Here is a 20,267-nt window from a genome sequence, read left to right as displayed (position 1 = left end):
AAGATGATGAACAAGGCGTTGGAGGACTGGGTTTGCAGCTTGTTTACAACAGTCATGAGGGCATCAGGGGCAGCGCCGCCATTTGCCGTAGGGGGAATGTACGTCATCACGGCTATAACGTGTGAGAATTCCCACGGTAGGTAATGCGGCCGGAGGCTAACGGCTAGCAGCTCGATGTCACGAGTGCAGAGTTTTTCCTTGACCGTGATGTGCCCCGGGTTGCACCATTTGTCATTCACAAACACAGCAATCCCGCCTCCTTTCTGCTTACCGCTGCCTTCATTTCTGTCCGCTCGTACGAGTTGGAAGCCATCCAACTCAGCCTGAGTGTCCGGAGTCGTTGCTGATAGCCATGTCTCCGTGACGAGTAGCAAGCTGGCTTCCCAGTACTCCCTCTGGTGCCGCATTAGCGCCGCCAGCTCGTCCATTTTATTCGGGAGCGATCTCACATTTCCCATGATGACGGACGGGAGAACGTGTCGGTATTTTCTCGTTCTTTTGCGGCGATCTTTCCCGGCCCGACATCCTCGTTTTCTCCTCTTCAGCTTGTCGGGGATGTCCGGTGCGGCGGCCGCTAGTCCGCTATTAGCTCGCCATGCTAGTAGCTGGTCTCGACTGTACACAGTGGGATTCCGAGTGCGAGTGGTTTCCCCGTTAACAGGAGCGGTGAAAAAGTAAAAAAATAACGGTGATGAGCAAAAGTGAAGATGCCCATCTCCTCCCCGTAGGTTTAGGGAATGAAAGTAAACAACGCAAAAACGGAAAAGTAAATAAATGAAAAAGTCTAAAAGAAAAGGAAAGAGCTGCTGTGGAGGCAGCCACACAGGGGGGGCGCCATCTTTACATACGAAAACAGGCACACACACACACACACACACACACACACAAGGGCGCACACACACACACACACGCACACACACACACACACACACACACACACACACACACACACACACACACACACACGCATGCACCCACCCACAGTTCTCGATGGGCTAAACTAAGGTTCCAAATTTCTGGCTTTAAAATGCAATGTGTTTGCTTTTTTATGTAAATGGCCACAGCAAATTTGGGCTGAGCAAAAAAGGCATGAGAAATAACAGCAAAGGAGAAAAACGTTATGTATGCTGTAAAGATGGGAAGTGGAAATGTAATGCGGCATCAGAGAGAAAAAAATGACTGAGGGGTACAAGCGAAGATCGAAAGTACAAGTGAAAAAAGGAGTGAGGTGTTTATTATTCTGGGTCCGTAGGAGGCTAGTTACAGACAGACTGGCTGGGCCATTTAGAAACTACTAAGAAATTCACAGCAGATAATTGGCATGGTGCCCATGGATATCTAAAAAACAGATTGCAGAGGAGGCATCAACAGCAAGAGGACCAAACGGATAGTTTGCACAGTTGGAGGCAATCAATAGTCAAGGAATGATTGCATTCAAAAATGCCAAAGTAACAAAAAAAACTTTGCTAATTTAATCCAAACTTTTCACATTAGTACCACAACAAAAAATTGTGAGCTCACCAAGTATCACAACCCTGACCAATATTTAAATACTCTTGAGTGTTCAATCAAAAAAAATGGGATCAGAAATTGTGATCATAATATTATAGAAGATGCCATATAGTGGAATAGTCTCTGCTGTTGGTCAGTCTCCGGCTTGATGCATGGCTTGAGGAGCCCGCAATAAGAAAGGAGCGTCAGCGCAGAGCGCCAATGCGTATGTGGGACGGTTGCATCTTGGAATTAACACGGATTTACATGGGACAGAGGATGTGAGAGTTTAGTGTTTGCATTCAACATTTAGTTGTAGCAGATGTGCACATTTCGCCATGACATCCCTTATCCACTGGTTAAAAGGATGCTGCAGCTCCGTGTTTGCATTCAACATTGAGCTTGTAGCTGACGTGCACAGTTCACCAGGATGTCCCTGATCCAGTGGTGAAAAGGACACTTTTATCCTCTCCTCTTTCATCTCGAACTGCTTCATGCAACAAAGAGGGTGCAGAAAGTGCTAAAGACTGAATGGGCGGATGGACGTCCGAAAGAATGGGCCGACGGACAGACGGAACGGCGGGCGGGCGGGCGGACGGACGGACGGACGGACGGACGGACGGACGGACAGACAGACAGACAGACAGACAGACAGACAGACAGATATATATATATAGATAGATAGATAGATAGATAGATAGATAGATAGATAGATAGATAGATAGATAGATAGATAGATAGATAGATAGATAGATAGATAGATAGACTGTTTATGCACATTAGTAAACATATTACGTTATTTCATGTTTAGATTAAGTAAACATATGTTTTTTCATGTTTAGCTTAGTATATTATGAATTGTGCACGTTTAATTTCAGTCTAATTTAGTTAAATAAAACTATCAGTCTTATTAGTTCAATAGCCGTTGGAAGGAAAAGGCAGCGGCTCCAACTTCAATCTGAGACCCGCCCAACACTGAGTTGTTCGTAACCGATTGGACGGGAAAGGTCGACTTGTTCGCAACAGATCGCCACTCTGTATGTTTAAAAACTTGTCAGAGCGGGAGCTCGCTCTCTTTTGCTCTTTTGCTCTTTTGCTCTTTTGCTTTTTGTCTCTGTGCTCATGTCTTCGTCCCACCGAGACGAGAAGTGCTTTCTCTGTCTCGTTAGAATAAAGTAGTTTTTTGTTCACCATCTATTGTACTTGCTGATATTTTTATCAAGTGAACTCCAGACAATACGCGAACCAGGAAAGACAAACGAAGTTTTAACCGAACATTAATTGGTGCCAAGAAACCCGTGCCAGTCAACCAGCCTTAGCGTGAGGACTACACCTGGGCGACCCAATCAAGGCGAGACGGGAACTAAAGACGCTCCTGGTGGTTGACCCGTTTTATGATTTTTGACGGGAGACACGCTTTGAGAGGCGCATCGAACCTGCTCTTTGATTGGCGGCGACCTACGGAAGAAACAAAGATTTTTTTCGTTCTTCACTGAAGCCTGCTCGTGCAATCCTCCGCGCGAGAGACGGAAAGAATCACTCCTTTCTGGTGGTGTTGTGGCTCCTCGCGTTCTGGCTGAAGGACTACACGGCAGCATTCAAAAGTTCACTAAGTAAGTAGCGCGCTAGCTAGCAGCCATTGTTTGAATGCATTGTGAGACCTCTCCTGGCCAGAGACGGTCCTTTTCCACTTGACTCACGTACGAACCGGTGTGAAGCGATTTTCGTTAGGCAAGGTGGCCAAATGAGAATACGTATGCCGGCGGAGGAGTGCATATTAATGTGCACGAAATATCCACACGCCGAATTGTGAATCGGAAGTTTTCCAGCGAAAGAATATTGTTCACAAGGTGGTGATAGCTGGGATTCAGTTTGTGTGGTGGACCGCTTTTATTCTGAAGAGCGGAAGTGTTTTAGGGCAGCTGCTATAGTACTGAGTCGAGAGGAAAGAAATAAGATCAAAAATACATTCTTAACTTGGTTTGTCTATGCTAGCATAGTGGCACAGAGAAAGTTCTTTGTCTCGGAGAGAAAAAAGGGTGGGGGCGAAGTCATTTGAGCCGTTGGTGTGTGTGTGTGTGCGTGTGTGCGTAAGAGCATTCCTTGTGTGTGTGCGTGAACGCGCATCCTGGCTGAGGATTGGCGCGAATCACGCCCTTTGTTCTTGGGTTTGAATCAACATCGCGAGGTGTGCTTCCTTTCTGGTGATAGTTAAAGAAGGAATTTGTTGTTGCAATCGTGAAAATGGGTGCTATTTTTTCTAAAAAGACCCCAATTCATAGGGACGTAGAGTTTATGTCCAAAAAGTTCCCAGGTAGCGAACTTTATTGCAAGAAGTGGATGGACTGTAGTACGTTCTCTGGTGCGTTGCAACTACAACCTTTGAAGGAAATCATGTTTCGATTGAAACTTCAGGAAGCATCCGCGATGAAAAAATCTCTTGGAAAGATACGTGCCGAGATAATTGCCTGCGAAGCTTGGATTGCGCAAGCAAAAATCAGAGAGAGAGAAATGGAAGCCAAACGGATGAAAAAAGAGGAGAAAGCGATAGTTGCAATGTCTTCCAAAGTGGGCTCTGACGATGAGACTGTGGCTTCGTCTGTTGCACGTCCCAATGAAAAGTTGGTGGAAAATGGAAAGCAGCCATTGTTTCAATCCCCAGAGCTCCCCCACGGGAGGCGAGGAGGAGAGGCGGGGGGCTGCGCCGCCGGGCAGGCGCCGCGACCCCCCTCCTACCACTCCTTCTCTTCCCCCTCCTCCTTCTACCCCTCCTCCGCAGGGCTGAAGAAAGGGGAGGACGCCATTTGTTCAACCCCTGTGGGGCGGGTGGGCCCCCCTGGGTGGGCCCCCCCGGGTGGGCCCCCCCCGGTGGTGACTCCAAATGTCTGTTGGGCAGACCAGCAGAATGGGGCGCTTATGACCCCTACTGGAGGAATACAAGGATTACAACCTGATATGGCAAATCAGATTGCTGCTGATTGTGTCTCTTCGCGTACAAGGAGCAAAGCAAATTGTTCTGGACAATTGTATCCGTTTGAAGAGTTGAATGGAATTGAAATGAATAATGGAAGCGACTGTGACGTTTTGCCACTCATTCAGGTAGCAAATCCTAATTCTTCAAGCATACATGATCAAACTATCTTGGTTTATCGGCCATGGGGCGACAGTGATGTTGCAGAGGCGTGTAAAGGACTAGGTAATGTTGTTGAAAATGCAGAAAGTTGGACTGAGAATTTTGAAGAGTTATGTGCTTCTTATCAGTTGAATGGACAAGAAACACTTAAGGTTCTCAGGAGATGCTTGGGACACCATTGGAATCGGGTGAAAGGTGACTTTACTGGGAAACGATGGGAACGAACATGACGTACGAGGAAGCAACAACCCAACGAAGATTGATTTGTGAAAACATCCGAACATTATGGAAAAAAACACCAAACTTTGGCTTGATTCAGAATTGTAGACAGTTACGTGGGGAAGATATTAACATTTTTCGGGGACGCTTGAAAAATGTTTTTCGAAACCACTGCTGTATTCCTGAATCTGCTGATGAGAATTCCATATATGTCAACCAATTCAAGCAAACATTTTTGCAGAATTTGACGCCGGAAATTGGAGATTTCATTCGCAAACATTATGTCCAACACCGGACTGGAAGGTTGGTTGATCTCATGGAGTGGGCAATACACGCCCAAGAAGTGGTGAGAAAAAAGTGGGGAAATGGTGCAGATTCGCCGATGGAACATGTGATGGCATCTACCATGGGTAACATAATGGAGAAAGTGTTATACCAGGATCGGATGAAGAGACGGATGCCGCACAATGATCGATGCTACAATTGTGGCAGTGTAGGGCATATTGCTCGCCACTGCAAAAAGAAACCTATACCGAAAAGGAAACATGGGAAATCTTACAGACCTCCACCATATAATACGCGATATGGTGAAGGACATAAAACAAAACATTCAGATTGACGCGAGGAACCCCATTTTAACACTGATGACAACAATCACAACAGTGAGAAATGGGAATCAATAAAACCAGTTGAAATCTTGGATTTGACTAATGTGTTTGCCTTGACCTTACCGGAAAACGAAAAACCTTATTATTGGCTAAAAATCGGGAAAAAGGATGTCAAATTTCTTTGCGATAGTGGTGCATGCAGATCAGTGTTAAGAGACACCATTCCAGGTGTCACTCCGAGTCGACAACAAATTTCTGTGGTATCTGCAGATGGGAAAGTGACATTGTTACCGATTTCCAAACCAATAAAAATTTTAGATGAGGGTCTAACTCCATACAAGGTCACTATGGTCTTGAGTGGAGAGTGTCCTATAAATTTGTTGGGGAGAGACCTGTTACAAAAATTGCAAATAGCTTTAATACCAACAGAAGAAGGGTATAAACCCAAAAAAGTGAATTTTCTGGAGTCCTTCGTAGTTGACGCTATGGGGGACCCAATAAAGGTCGATTCACTAGAATTATGACTGATGGCCACTTTAGGGGCGGAGGACTTTCCAGACGTCCCTGCCACCCTTTGGTCATCGGGAAAAACTGATGTGGGCTTACTTAAAACAGCGAAACCAGTTGAAGTATTGCCTAAAACGACTTATCGACCAAGACTTAAACAATATCCATTAAAACAGGACGCTATTATTGGCATCACCCCTGTAATACGGGATATGGTGAAAGCTGGTATTTTGATTGAAGACCCAACTTGTGAATGTAATACACCGATATTTCCTGTTAAAAAAGTGGAATCTGGAGTTTGGAGAATGGTGCATGATTTACGACAGGTAAATAAATCCATACAATCACGTGCTCCGTGTGTGCCAGACCCGCACACATTATTGAACAGTTTAAAACCTGACAAAAAATGGTTTACAGTAATTGATTTGAGCAATGCCTTTTTCTCCATTCCGTTACACAAAAATTCACGTCATTGGTTCGGATTTACATTTAATGGGAAAAAAATATACATATACAAGATTACCACAAGGGTTTACAGATAGTCCTACAATTTTTTCACAGGAAATGTCTTCGTGTATTGCTGATTTTAAACATCCTGAATCTTCTCAGATTCTTTTGTATGTTGACGACATCTTAATTGCTTCACCGACTGAAGATGAGAACAAGACTGTATCAATAGCTTTGTTCCAATATTTAGCGAATACAGGTAACAAAGCTTCTTTGGATAAATTGCAGTTCTGCCAAGAAGAAGTAGTTTTCTTAGGACATCTTTTGTCAAGAAAGGGAAGAGAGTTGACAACTAAGAGAAAACAGACAATTTTGCAGGTTCCTCAACCTAAGACGAAAAAACAGATGATGACGTTTTTGGGACTGTGCAATTATTGCAGAACTTGGATTCGGAATTATGCACAAGTTACCCAACCATTATTGACACTTATATACCAAGACGAAATGGCACTGAAAGACTCTATTCAGTGGACCGAAGAGGGCAGTAAAGCATTTACAGAATTAAAAAAATTGATAGCAAACACTAGCGTCTCAGCCTTACCTGACTATGACAAACCTTTTGTTCAAACAGTTGACTGCAAAGACAAATACATGACTTCAGTCCTGTTACAAAAGCATGGACAAAAGCTGAGACCAGTTGCATTCTATTCTAAAAGACTGGATCCAGTAGCTGCAGCTCTTCCAGCATGTGTTAGAGCAGTGTGTGCCGCAGCGTTGGCAGTTCAGTCGTCAGCTGAACTAGTACTTTTTCATCCCACAACGCTGATGGTACCACACTCAGTTGACTTATTGATTACAGGCACAAAAATGACCTTCTTGTCACCAGCACGACATTTGTCTATCATGACAACCCTGCTGGAACAACCACATATAACTGTTGAGAGGTGCAATAGCATTAACCCAGCGACACTTATACCTCTACCTGTGGACGGAGAACCACATTCATGCGTTGACAGAATAAATGAGAGCTGCAAACCACGACCAGACTTAAAAGACATACCTTTACCTGACAGCATCTACCTGTACGTTGATGGCTCTGCGTCTAGGTCAGACGCAGGGGCTAACAGGGTAGGCTATGCTGTTGTGACCGATGTTGAAATTGTTGCTGATGGCTCATTACCAAACACGTATTCAGCACAAGCAGCAGAAATTGTTGCATTGACTGAAGCGTGTAAATGGGCGGAAGGGAGAACGGTGACGATTTTTACGGACAGTCAATATGCGTTTTCCACACTTCACTGCTTTGCAGCTCAGTGGAACCGCAGAGGAATGACTACATCGAACGGAAAATCTGTCGAACATGCAGATTTATTGAGAGGCTTATTGAAAGCTATCCTCCTTCCAAAAAGTGTAGCTGTATGCAAATGTGCAGCGCACACGAGAGCTAAAGACAGAATTAGCTCAGGCAATGCGAGAGCGGACACAGCAGCCAAGAACGCCGCTCAGACTACTTTCAATTTGGTCAATCAAGAAATGCGTGAATTAGTGCCTACACAAGTTTTAAAGGACATGCAAGCGTTAGCTACAAAGTCCGAAAAAGATTTGTGGCTTGCCGATGGTGCTAAGCTCGTTGATGAGTTGTATAAAATAGACAACAAACCATGTTTACCGAGAAACATGTTCCCTATGGTGGCTCGATTGAGCCATGGTAGTTCACATATATCAACAGGGGGCATGGTGTTTATAGCAGGGAAAGTATTCCATTTAAGCAGAGGTTTCAATTCGTATGCAAAAAACTCGGAGTTGATTGAGTGAGTTTGATTTGCTGTAAACACAATCCACAAGGTAACATGCGACCAAAAAGAGGAACATTTCCACAAGGGTCACACCCCTTTGAAGTGGTCCACATGGATTTCATTGAACTAAGCACAAGTAATTCTTATAAATACTGTTTGGTGTTAATTGATTCATTCACCAAATGGGTGGAAATTGTGCCTTCAAAGAAATCCGATGCATTATCCGTTGCAAAAGCATTATGCAAACATATTATTCCAGAACATGGCATACCAAGAATAATTTGGAGTGATAATGGACCACATTTTGTTAATGACGTAATCACCAAAATTTCTGAACATTTAGGTATTAAATTAAAAAACCACTGTGCATATCATCCTCAGAGTGCAGGATTGGTTGAAAGAACGAATGGCACAATAAAAAATCGACTCAGGAAAACCATGGAGGCAACAGGCAAACCATGGCCTGAATGTCTGTTTTTGGTTAAATTATATATGAGAATAACACCCACTAATAATGGCTTAACGCCTTTTGAGATCTTGCATGGCAGACCTTTCATCCTCCCATTATGGGAAGGTGTGCCCTGGCAAGAAAATGAATCAGATCCAGGCGCTTTGTTGGCAAAATGGTTGTGTGAAATGTTTACAACAAAAGAGGTTCAGTCAGCCTGTGTACTGCCGCAGTCTGCCCTGTTGTCTCCACAGGAGCAGAAGCTGCTTCGCCCCGGAGACCACGTGCTGGTCAAAGCAATTAAAAGAAAGTCCTGGTCGGCGCCAAAGTGGGAGGGGCCATTCACCGTGCTGATAACCACGCCAACTGCCATCAAAATCGCCGAGAGGTCCACCTGGGTGCATCAAAGCCACTGCAAAATCGTTCACCAACCAGATCCGGAGCAGGTGGAAGAGAGACGGAGCCAAACCACTCAATAGCCATGGGTTTGGTCCACATCATCTTGCTGTATGAATTAGTGGAGGCAATCCAGATGACGCACGTAAAGCCTCCCATTCCATCAGCCTGCCAAACTCCACCATTGCAACCAACGATGACAGAAAAGTGCCCTAGCATGGCACATCCTGTAGCCTGCTTGCCACTACAAGATGCAGGAATCATCTCATTTCCTCTTAACATCCTCATGAACGAAGCACGACAAACTGGAAGTGATTACCCTCATGGTTCTTGGTACGCTCGTATCAAGTCAGGGAAGACTTGGACCACTGGTTGGGACTCCGTTGTGGTCCATTCTGAGCCCAAAACAAAATGGGTTCAAAATAGCTGTGCCCAAGAAGCAAAACGAATTGTCAGAAAGATAACTCAAGGGAACTGGTTAGGAACTGGAACTGGCACAATGACAGATATCCAACTTGTTATCGTAACCTACAAGGTTGCAGGATGCATGGACTTGAGACTCTGTCCTGATTTTCGTGAACATCACACTGGTTTTCCTGTAACTATATGCATGATGTCATCTTTGACAACACCAGTCGTGACATCGCCGTTCAAAAATAAACCGCACATCAAACCGACAGCCTGGAAACACCTGACAAAAAAGCCCAAAATTCAGATGTCATGGACGCATTATATCAACCGTTTGCAGGAGAAAAACATGACTGGAATCCGTTGTTATCAAACACGTGGTATCGTTATGCTACATTAATTGCTAAACAAAATAGGAAAAGTAATTGCTTTGTTTGTTCTTTTATGCCACATTCTGTAACGCAACAAAGAGTGCATTCAAAGGTATTTGGAGATAAAATGGCTCGAGCTGCGTATATGTTAATATCTTCGCATAAACCTGATCAACATTTTCCAGTTCTTCGCAATGCTTCGAGAGGAGAGATTGTTCCAAGTTTGGATACCATTTTGGAAACTGAAAATCAGGTTATGACCGAGAGCGGATTGAGATTACCAGTATGCGTTGCAATGTACGGTACAGGTCAAAATCTAGGTTTTATAGATGAGAATAGATGTTTATACGTGCTACCGTTAAACACCAATGTCACCATTTTACCTGTATCTTCACATCTTTGGTGGTTATGTGGTTGGAAAGTGTATTCTTTTATTCCTCCGAAAGCCTACGGTATGTGCGCACCTGTTACTGTGACTGACAATACTTTCATCGTTACCAGTCGTCCAGCACACCATCATGTGAAAAGAAGAGTGTCGTTTAAGCCCCACGATTCGATCTGGGGAACTGATGTTCCAGAACAATTCAAACACCATAGCACGGGAAGTAAGGTAATGTTAGCTCTTTTTCCACAAATTGGAGTAGCTAAAAACATGCTACGAATTGAAACAATTGACTACAGGTTTCAAGTGTTTGTAAACGCCAGTTTGGAAGTAGATGAAATGCAAAACACTGAAATTGCAGCAATTAGACAAATGGTGCTGCAAAATAGAATGGTTTTGGACCTTTTGACAGCGCCACAAGGGGGCGTCTGTGCTATGGTGGGTGATACTTGTTGTACGTACATACCCGAAGAAGCGTATTCCATAAACATGACTGATGCTCTGTCTGTTGTCAGGGATCTCAGAGATGCCATGGCCAAAGATCACCGGCCTGATCAACCGTGGATCTTTGACGGGCTCTTTGGGGGCTCTTGGTATAAGACTTTGCTCAGAATGTTTATCCCATTCGCAATTGTGATTGTACTTATTTTCTTAGTCATTGGTTGTATTATTCCATGCTTAAGAACAATGCTAATGAATATGATAACTAATTCTCAGGTGAATTACGCAAAGGTTTTGTATCAACAAATGCGTGAAGGGGACCCAGTGTTGTAGCTAGGGATAGTACACCATGGCCAGAGAGTGGTTGCTCCAAAGAACAAAAGCAAAAAAGGAAACGGAGAGCCGAGAAGGAGTTTTCCTCATTAAAAACCCTCAAAAAATGGAGAGGTTATATATCACAGCAGCAAAATTGTGATAGAGGTTTTTCGCCTTCTCCATGGTAAGTTAAATAATATTAGACGTTGGATAGATGAGATTAGAATGGTTCCCTGTGCAATTAGTATGACGTGCATGCATGAAATCTTTTGGAAATGTATGAACTGATGTTTAAATGTACAACAGGAGGGAATGATAGAGTGTTTATGCACATTAGTAAACATATTACGTTATTTCATGTTTAGATTAAGTAAACATATGTTTTTTCATGTTTAGCTTAGTATATTATGAATTGTGCACGTTTAATTTCAGTCTAATTTAGTTAAATAAAACTATCAGTCTTATTAGTTCAATAGCCGTTGGAAGGAAAAGGCAGCGGCTCCAACTTCAATCTGAGACCCGCCCAACACTGAGTTGTTCGTAACCGATTGGACGGGAAAGGTCGACTTGTTCGCAACTGATTGGACAACAGATCGCCACTCTGTATGTTTAAAAACTTGTCAGAGCGGGAGCTCGCTCTCTTTTGCTCTTTTGCTTTTTGTCTCTGTGCTCATGTCTTCGTCCCACCGAGACGAGAAGTGCTTTCTCTGTCTCGTTAGAATAAAGTAGTTTTTTGTTCACCATCTATTGTACTTGCTGATATTTTTATCAAGTGAACTCCAGACAATACGCGAACCAGGAAAGACAAACGAAGTTTTAACCGAACATTAAAGATAGATAGATAGATAGATAGATAGATAGATAGATAGATAGATAGATAGATAGATAGATAGATAGATAGATAGATAGATAGATAGATAGATAGATAGATAGATAGATAGATAGCATTTAATAACTTGCTCCTGTGAATTTAGAATTTCTCCATTGTGAGACTAATGAAAGTTTTGTTAACTTATATCTTAATCAATTATTATTATTATTATTATTATTATTATTATTATTATTATTATTTTCGACCAAAAAAAAGAAAGATTTATATTGTGATATACTATTTTCACTATATTTCACATGCATAGTTTTTCTGCTCTCTGTTAATTTGGCCAAACTGAACCTAACATCAAGTTGCGCAGGTCAAGGTCAAAAGAGTGCCATGCCTTTTACATAAAATTCTGTATGGGAAATCATCCTGTTAACAGGTTAGACAGCAGGAAAATGCTTTTTTTCAAGCAATTTGCAATGCAATAATAACAAATATCAATAATTGAACATCATCCATTGAGAAAGTTAACACTTTCCCCGATGAGAGTGCTGCTATGTTTGGGTCAGATTCCGATTTCACAGACACTGTTTCGCATCATGACACATTTCTAGTTAGTTGTATTAAGTTCATCCTGTCTACTTGTTATCTAATTTAAAACAGATTATTTTCTTACAAGCAGTGTTTTTTCAGGTGTTCAATTACCTGACATGTTTCGGCGTATACTTCCGCCTTTGTCAGAGTAATGAAGGCGGAAGTATACGCCGAAACATGTCAGGTAATTGAACACCTAAAAAACACTGTCTGTAAGAAAATAATCTGTTTTAAAATATGACACATTTCTGCTTCGCTGTGCTCAACTGCAGCCACGTTGTGAAGGAATTGTGTTGTGACACGCTGCAGCTCCAAACATTATATCTTCTCACGAACATGAGATCATGTGGGTATAAACAAGAATGACTAATGACTGTCACATTTTGCACAATATGAATGGCAGTGAACATATAATACTGCAAACCCACAATCCGCCCCCCCCCCTCCCTCACTTGCCCAAACGCAGTGAAATCCTTAAATTGGTGACATAACTACTAGCTAGTTATGGTCAGCAAGATTGGTAATGTCTTTTTTTGCAGAATGGCTTTCTTTGGTCTGGCGAGGTAAAAGAAATTGTGACAAAGATGGGGAGACGGGGAGGATCGGTATATAATGTAATGACAATGACGCCCTGTGTTGGGGGAAAAAGGGGGGGCTGGGGGCTGGTGCGTGGACATAACACAACACTAAAAGACACAGAGTCCGCTCGACGTTCTTTTGACGATATCAAGCAAAGGTGACACTTACCATTTCGGGATGAAGTCGTGCTAAAATGGCGAAGGTGGACAGTCTATCACACAAGCATTTGGTTCTGAGTGCATCGACGAGCACGGTCTTGCAGCCTTTAGCAGACCAGGATCCCAGCAGAGAGGAGCTACGTCGGCACGCATACACAAAAGATGCAGTAAAAAAATAGCGACGGCAAAATGCGAAGAATGCAGTGAGAACACCACAGCGATAGACCCGTTTCTTAATCCACTTTATCTCCGTTATTTGCAATCTAAGGCGCACCAAGAGACAAGAATGCGGCGATGAGAATGATCTGGGGCGGCGCGCTGCAGGTTTCAGCGTGGACACATTTATTTCTTTGCAAAAAACAAACAACAGTTGCCGTGTGGTTTTCATATAAAACATCATAGTTATTTGTATAAAAAAAATATACAAATAACTATAACGGAAGTATCCAAATCCAAACATAAAACGAGTACTGTATAAACTGCCTCGTCAAGTAAAGGCGATTGTGTTTTTTACAATAACTCCCCTTCAGCATTGTTGAAAAAAAGAGTATTTTTTTAAGTCAAGGGTTATACGGTATTTTCATTTCAGCATCTCACTCCAAGTATCTTAAATCAATGTCTATTTACCCTGCACATGACATTTGCGCATACTATATAATCCAGTACATTTTAATGTATTTGGTTTAATATGTTTCCATATCAATGCACGATTTGTGATTGGTGTGTAAAGATCTTCCCAGTTCAGTGAGATACTTAATGATTATGACATACTTCATGTATTCCAAATATTATAATTGGCCAAAACCACCTTCAAATAATTTAGACTTAAAATCAGATGGCTTTGCTTTCCACACAATACAATTTAAGGAGGGAAATACAGTTGACCAGATGATTGTCTCTGTTATATCTCATTTGTTTTAATTGGCTGTGATAATACCGGTGCCAAACGTTTTCCAACTTTGTTGATTTTTCAGATGGACAAATAGTGAATATTTTAGATAAACGCATCAGGAGTATTTATCCAGTCAAGATTAAAAAAAAAAAAAAACACGACAAAACACTGATTGCCTGGCAACCGGTTGAGTTGGTATATTTATCCGCCATTAAAATTCCGGTGACACAGAGCATCAATACCACTATATTAAAGCGTTTGGCCCTTAAATTTCAAAACAGTGCAAGTAAATTTTTCATCTACTCGCCTGTGTGACCGGTGAATTTGCAGTTAAAAATAAAGGCATAAATAAAAACATAATTCTTGAACATTTTTTATTGCTGAGAAACTGCTCCACACTTCAACCCAATCGTTGGGGTGAAAACACAAATGAGCTGATTTGCCAACCAAACTTCACTACAAAACAAGAATGAGCAATGTCATTGGTTACTGTGTGATTTGATTCTGAGGAAAATGAACATACGAGGTGTTTGTTAATTGTGTAAAGTTGATACCAGGGCTAATTGTAGCACTTGCAAAGCTCCAATTTCATCGAAGTAGTGGAATATGTCCGATACCCAGAGCTGGATGACAGAAGTGATATACAGTAATGTGTAGAGTGACATAAAACATTTACTGTACAATAGAAACTTCCATTGTCTATATACAATGATTGTTTATATTGTTTTTTTGTTTTTTGTTCATATGTTTGATATGCCACTTAGCAGTTTTTTTGACAACGATACTAGTGCAGCATGTTCTACCGGAAACAAATTCCTTGTGTGTTCTACATACTTGGCAATAAAGATGATTCTGATTCTGATTCTGATTCTGATATGTTTGCGACAGGATATAAATCCATCCATCCGTACAGCTTATTCCTCATTAGGGTCACGGGATGCTGGAGCCTATCCCAGCCGTCATCGTGCAGTAGGCAGGGGGCACCCTGAACCGATTGTCATCCGATCGCAGGGTACATACACAAAGACAAACAACCTTTTGCCCTCAGACTCGCACCTGGGGGCAATTTAGAATGTTCAATCAGCCTGCCATGCATGTTTTTGGAATGTGGGAGGAAATTAGCAAATAGATATGAAAACTAATCTTACCTTTCATTCTCATCCCAGGATATACATGTCTGGTTCATGGTGCCCTATTGGATCAAATTGTAAAATAATGTAAAAATAGAAGGACTGCTCGATTGCTTTGTTCTTCTGAAACAGTGATTTGTCACTCACGTTGTACAAGTGCGAGAATTCAACTGTCACAGGAGCAGAAAGGGAAACAGGAGTGGGTTTAATGGTGACGGATACAATCTTGGAGTTGAGTACAGTGCCGTTTCTACATTGAGAAAAGAAGAAGAAAGAGAAAAACAATGAATTTCACGGTGGCAATATTTAGCGTCAGCCCCCCCAAAAGCGTTCTTCCACTTTGTCGCTGAACATACTGTCAAGGGTCACCAATGCTGCGCCCCCACCTGTACCAGGTAGAACCACACGAGTACATTGATTTAAGGAATGTAGTCATTTGAAAATGGAAACACTGGCCAATGATTTTAAAAAGTGTGATATTGTGAGATTTTTTTTCTTTGATGATTATTGTGAAAAATCATTGGCATCATGTGTATTCATGTGAGTTGTCAAATATGAGCCTTTTTCAATACAATACAATACAATACAATACAATACAATACAATACAATACAACGTAATGCAATGCAATGCAACTTGTGTGTTTGATCCCCGGCTCCCTTGAAGTACAGTATTCTTGAAGAAGACAGTAAATGGCCAGTTGTGAATGAAATCTGTCAAATCATGACTATATACTCCATCAGTCAGTTGGCGAAGGAGATGAGATGAAAACAGACTCAGCTCTTTGTACTTCAAATGGAGAAAGAGCTATAAAAGTGGAATCAATTTAAATGAACGCTGTCAGTCATGGATTTTCTCACATTGACGAAATGCACAGGTAGAATTTGGATTGGATTGGATTGGATTGGATTTGCCTTTATTAGTCTCACAGTGGAGAAATTTAGGTGAAGAAATGGCAATTTCATGTTGTTGCAGTTGCAGAGTTCTTTTCAACCTCCTTAAAATTGATGAGTGATGTCCTCCCAAAATATAAATTGATGAATAAGTACAAAAAAACTGCAGTAAAACCCCAATGATGAAATGCACATACATGCACTGAATGGCGTAGCAACATCCAACTGCATCCCCAAGTCCAAGATGGCGCCCGAGTAGGCAGCCTCAGCAAGTGCTCTCATGAGCCTTGCTTTTTTTGGTTGTTTTTGTCTTGTTTTGTGTTTTCTTTTGTCACTTCGTGTTGTTGTGCATTGTGTGGAACGGATACAGATTGTTTTTCAGCATTTTTGACCACGACATTCATCAAGGAGGAGACTGTGCTGAGCGGGTGCGCCTTTTCGGCAGCATGAATATGCCAGTACTGTTTTTGAATGGGAGGAATGTCGGAGCCATTCGACTGCCATCGCTGGACACCAAAGGGGCCATTGTGCTTTTTTGCGCCTGTAATGGGCAGCATCTTCACAGCCCCGCTTTGTTTAGCGGAAAGGTCAGTGCCGTTGGACGGTCTGCGGCTGGATGGATGCATGGCTTGAGGAACCCGCAATAAGAAGAAAGGAGCGTCAGCGCAGAGCGCCGATGCGTTTGTGGAACTGTTGCGGCTTGGAATTGAAGCAGATTCATGTGGAACAGGAGATGTGAGACAATCTCTTTTCGTCAATGGATGCTACAGCTGCGTGTTTGCTTTCAACATTTAGCTTGTAGTTGACATGCACATTCCACCATGATGTCCCTGATCCACTGGTGGAAAGACGCTTTGATCTTCTCCTCTTTCATCTAGAACTGTTTCATCATTCTGTGTCATCACAAAGAGGGTACAGCAAGTCCTGAAGAATGAATGTCTCTCTGTGTCTTTCGATTAGAAGGTTTCTTCAGCCGTCATCTGTACAAAAGTGAAGGTTTCGGACGTTTCGCCTCCTATCCAAGAGGCTTCGTCAGCGAACTAAAGTCTGATTGGTCGTATCGGCCCCATTTATATATCCCTAATGTCCAGTCCTGGTGGCGCCGGACACAGCTATGATAGGTCCCTACTCTCAGGTTGGGGGGGGCGCGGGACCCCCCCCCCCTGTGGCCCCACTGATTGTTCCTACATTCCTGACTAACGATTGGCCTATTACACCCACTCCCCCCGGTATCACCTCATCAGCATAACGACCCTCATCAGCCTTGCGAAAGTTGCCTAACCTGTTTTGCCTGAGCAGGCTATTGTATGAACGATCCAAATTGAACCTCACACCACCAGAACGGTTTAATGAAGGATTTTGTTGTTTTATAAGAATCGCCTCTTTTACCCCCCTTTCAAACCATCTATGTTCTTTCGCTAAGATTTTAACCTCATTGTCGTCAAATGAGTGGTTGCTAGCTTTTAGGTGCAAATGTACTGCCGATTGAGGCCCACTAGTATTATCCCTGCGATGTTGATAAAGTCTTTTTTTGAGAATTTGTTGAGTCTCCCCAATGTACTGCTCTTTACAATTTTCATTCTTACAATGTATGGAATAAACTACATTACTTTGTTTTTCATTTGGTAGCCTATCTTTTGGATGCACTAATTTTTGCCTTAACGTGTTTATCGGTTTGAAATAAGTAGGAATTTTATGTTGCCAAAGGACTCTTTGTAATTTTTCAGAAACTCCTGCAATGTACGGTACTGCTACTCCTCTCCTTTTAGAATCTTGAGAATTATTGGTTTCGTTCGCTATTCTTTCTTTCTGACATTTGTTGAATGACCACTGAGGGTACCCACAGTTAGTGAGTGCTCTCCTGATATGTTTTGACTCCTTTTCTCTACCTTCAGTGCTAGTTGGTATTAGTTTACCCCTATGCTGGAGGGTTCTGATAACTCCTAGTTTATGTTGTAAAGGGTGGTTAGAGTCAAAAAGTAAGTATTGGTCAGTGTGCGTAGCCTTCCTAAAGACTTCTGTTTTTAGCGCTCTGTCCTCTTTTATAATTACTTTACAATCCAAGAAGGCTAGTTGGTTCTCTTGAATGTCCTCACGAGTAAATTTAATGTTAAAGTCTACAGAGTTGAGATGATCTGTGAAGGATTGAATTTCTTGTTTCTTAATTATGACAAAAGTGTCGTCCACATATCTAAACCAGTGTCTAGGTTTTGTCCCTGGGAAGGATGTGAGGGCCTGTTTCTCCATCTCTTCCATGTAAAGATTAGCCACTATGGGTGAAACTGGTGAGCCCATAGCACAACCATGGATTTGTTTATAAAATTTTTCCCGAAATTGAAAATACGTAGTATTAAGGCAGATTTCTAATAATTGGCAGATGTGATCCGGTTTCAGTTTGGTTCTTTCATGCAGAGAAACATCCGCCAGCAGCCTCGTCCTCACCACTGAGACTGCTGCTGGGGTTGGGACAGTTGTAAAGAGAGAAGTCACATCGTATGATGCCAAAGTTTCCTCAGGTTCCAATATGAGGTCTTTGATCCTCTCTACAAACCCTGTGGTGTTCTCTACGTGGTATTCTGTGTTACCAACCAACGGAGCTAAAATAGTTTTTAAATATTTGGCTACATTGTATGTAGAGGAGTCAATGCTACAAACCCTCTGTGTCTTTGTTTTGTCATATTGTCTCTATGCTGTCATATTATTTGTTATTTAGTTTTTTTTTTGTTCTTTTGACTTCAAGACGGCGCCGCGAGAGTGGCTGCCTTTCCAGCAGCTCATGTATTTCGTTTTTCTACTTTCATTCCTTTCATCACTTTGCTGCTGTGAAATGTAAATTTCTCCACTGTGAGACTAATAAAGGCATATCCAATCCAATCCAATCCAAAGCACAACAGCAAAACAATTCATTTGGTAGTTTTCCACACATACTCCATAGTTACAGTCAATCAAATGTTAATAAGACCTTTACTTGAGAAAATTGTATTTTCAATGTCACCTCTGATGACTAAAAATTATGACACTCAAGAAATATATATTTATCAAGGAAACATGAGTGTAAATTGTCAAAATAATGCACAGATACCAGTTTGCAGTCAGAAAATTAATCCATGTATCTATTTTGTAACTCATTCTCACGAGGAAGGGGGACGTGCTGGAGCCGTGTTTAGGCAGTAGGCGGGGTACATCCTGAACTGGTTAGCAGCCAATCGCAGGGTACCCATAGACAAACAAACAACCAACTGTGCTCTCACTTGTACCCAAAGACAGTTTAGACTAGAGTGTTCCATTAAACTGGCATGCATGTTTTTGAAATGTGGGAGGAAACCGGAGGACCCGGAGAAAACCCATGCACTCGACACAGAGAGGCCAGAGCTGCAATTGAACCCTTCACACCCTTCAGGTGGAAGTGCTAACCAGTCGGCCACCATGCTGTGCGCTTGCAAAGCCATTGTCATTACATGGAACAGATAATTGAGTCTTCTAGATCTTCACAAAATATGATGGGGTAGTTTCAGTGAGAAAAAATTGAACTCGTGGACTTTAAATGTCTGTGACAAATTAAATGGCACCTCTAATACCCCCCCAAAAAAATCAAACGTATCATGAAAACCACATGGTCTGAAAATAAATGAATAAATACTGCTAAACACTTTTGGAACATTCCACTCTTGCTAGTCCAATGATGCTTCACATCCCATTGAGGGTGCTAACCATTTTTGCAGCTAACCTAATTGAAACATAAAAACACGCCATGATCCATCACATATTATGGTTATAGATTGTGTGGAACTGACCACAACGGTGAGAGGTTTTAGATTTGACCTGTCTTATGTAGCTATATTGGGGAACAAAATATGAAGAACTGTACTCAGCATAATACACTGCAAGCAAGAAAACTATTGCACAACTAAATGTTTTGCGTATAAGACAGAACGTAATATAGGTGGTACCTTAAAGGACAACCAAAAACTTTTTTTTTGTTCCCTAACTGACGTCAGAAAAACGTTTTATAGCATCTAATATACCCAAAACACACAAGCTGATATTTTAGTCAAATGCAAAACAAAATGATCTCAGAAAGTTTCCGTTTCAGAAGGTCCCGCTCCCTTGTTCGTGACGTCACGCCAGAACGTCTTGCCTTGCTCGAGAATCAAAACAATGGCTTCAGATTCGGAGAAGATGCTTTCTAGTTACTCATCCAGTTATGAATATGATTCAAATAGTTCTGAAGAGGAAAGCATAA

At 42.0% G+C, this 20,267-nt stretch overlaps 1 protein-coding gene across 10 annotated transcripts in view; it reads right to left on the bottom strand.

The window, feature by feature from the left end:
- The window catches only part of adgrb1a (adhesion G protein-coupled receptor B1a), a 197,052-nt gene that overhangs the window by 80,909 nt on the left and 95,876 nt on the right, over positions 1–20,267 (bottom strand). For all 10 annotated transcript variants that reach the window (XM_088998803.1, XM_088998795.1, XM_088998794.1 and 7 more), the window contains 3 exons: positions 15,280–15,382; positions 15,151–15,194; positions 13,121–13,247 (listed from right to left, as the gene is read on the bottom strand). In XM_088998803.1, the coding sequence (XP_088854929.1) occupies positions 13,121–13,247; positions 15,151–15,194; positions 15,280–15,382 (274 nt within the window). The remainder of the gene's footprint in view (positions 1–13,120; positions 13,248–15,150; positions 15,195–15,279; positions 15,383–20,267) is intronic.

This window comes from Hippocampus bargibanti, linkage group LG06 (genome assembly GCF_051943395.1).
Source record: "Hippocampus bargibanti isolate YZ-2025 linkage group LG06, ASM5194339v1, whole genome shotgun sequence".
Lineage (NCBI taxonomy): Eukaryota > Metazoa > Chordata > Actinopteri > Syngnathiformes > Syngnathidae > Hippocampus > Hippocampus bargibanti.
This window is presented reverse-complemented; position numbering and strand designations above follow the sequence as displayed.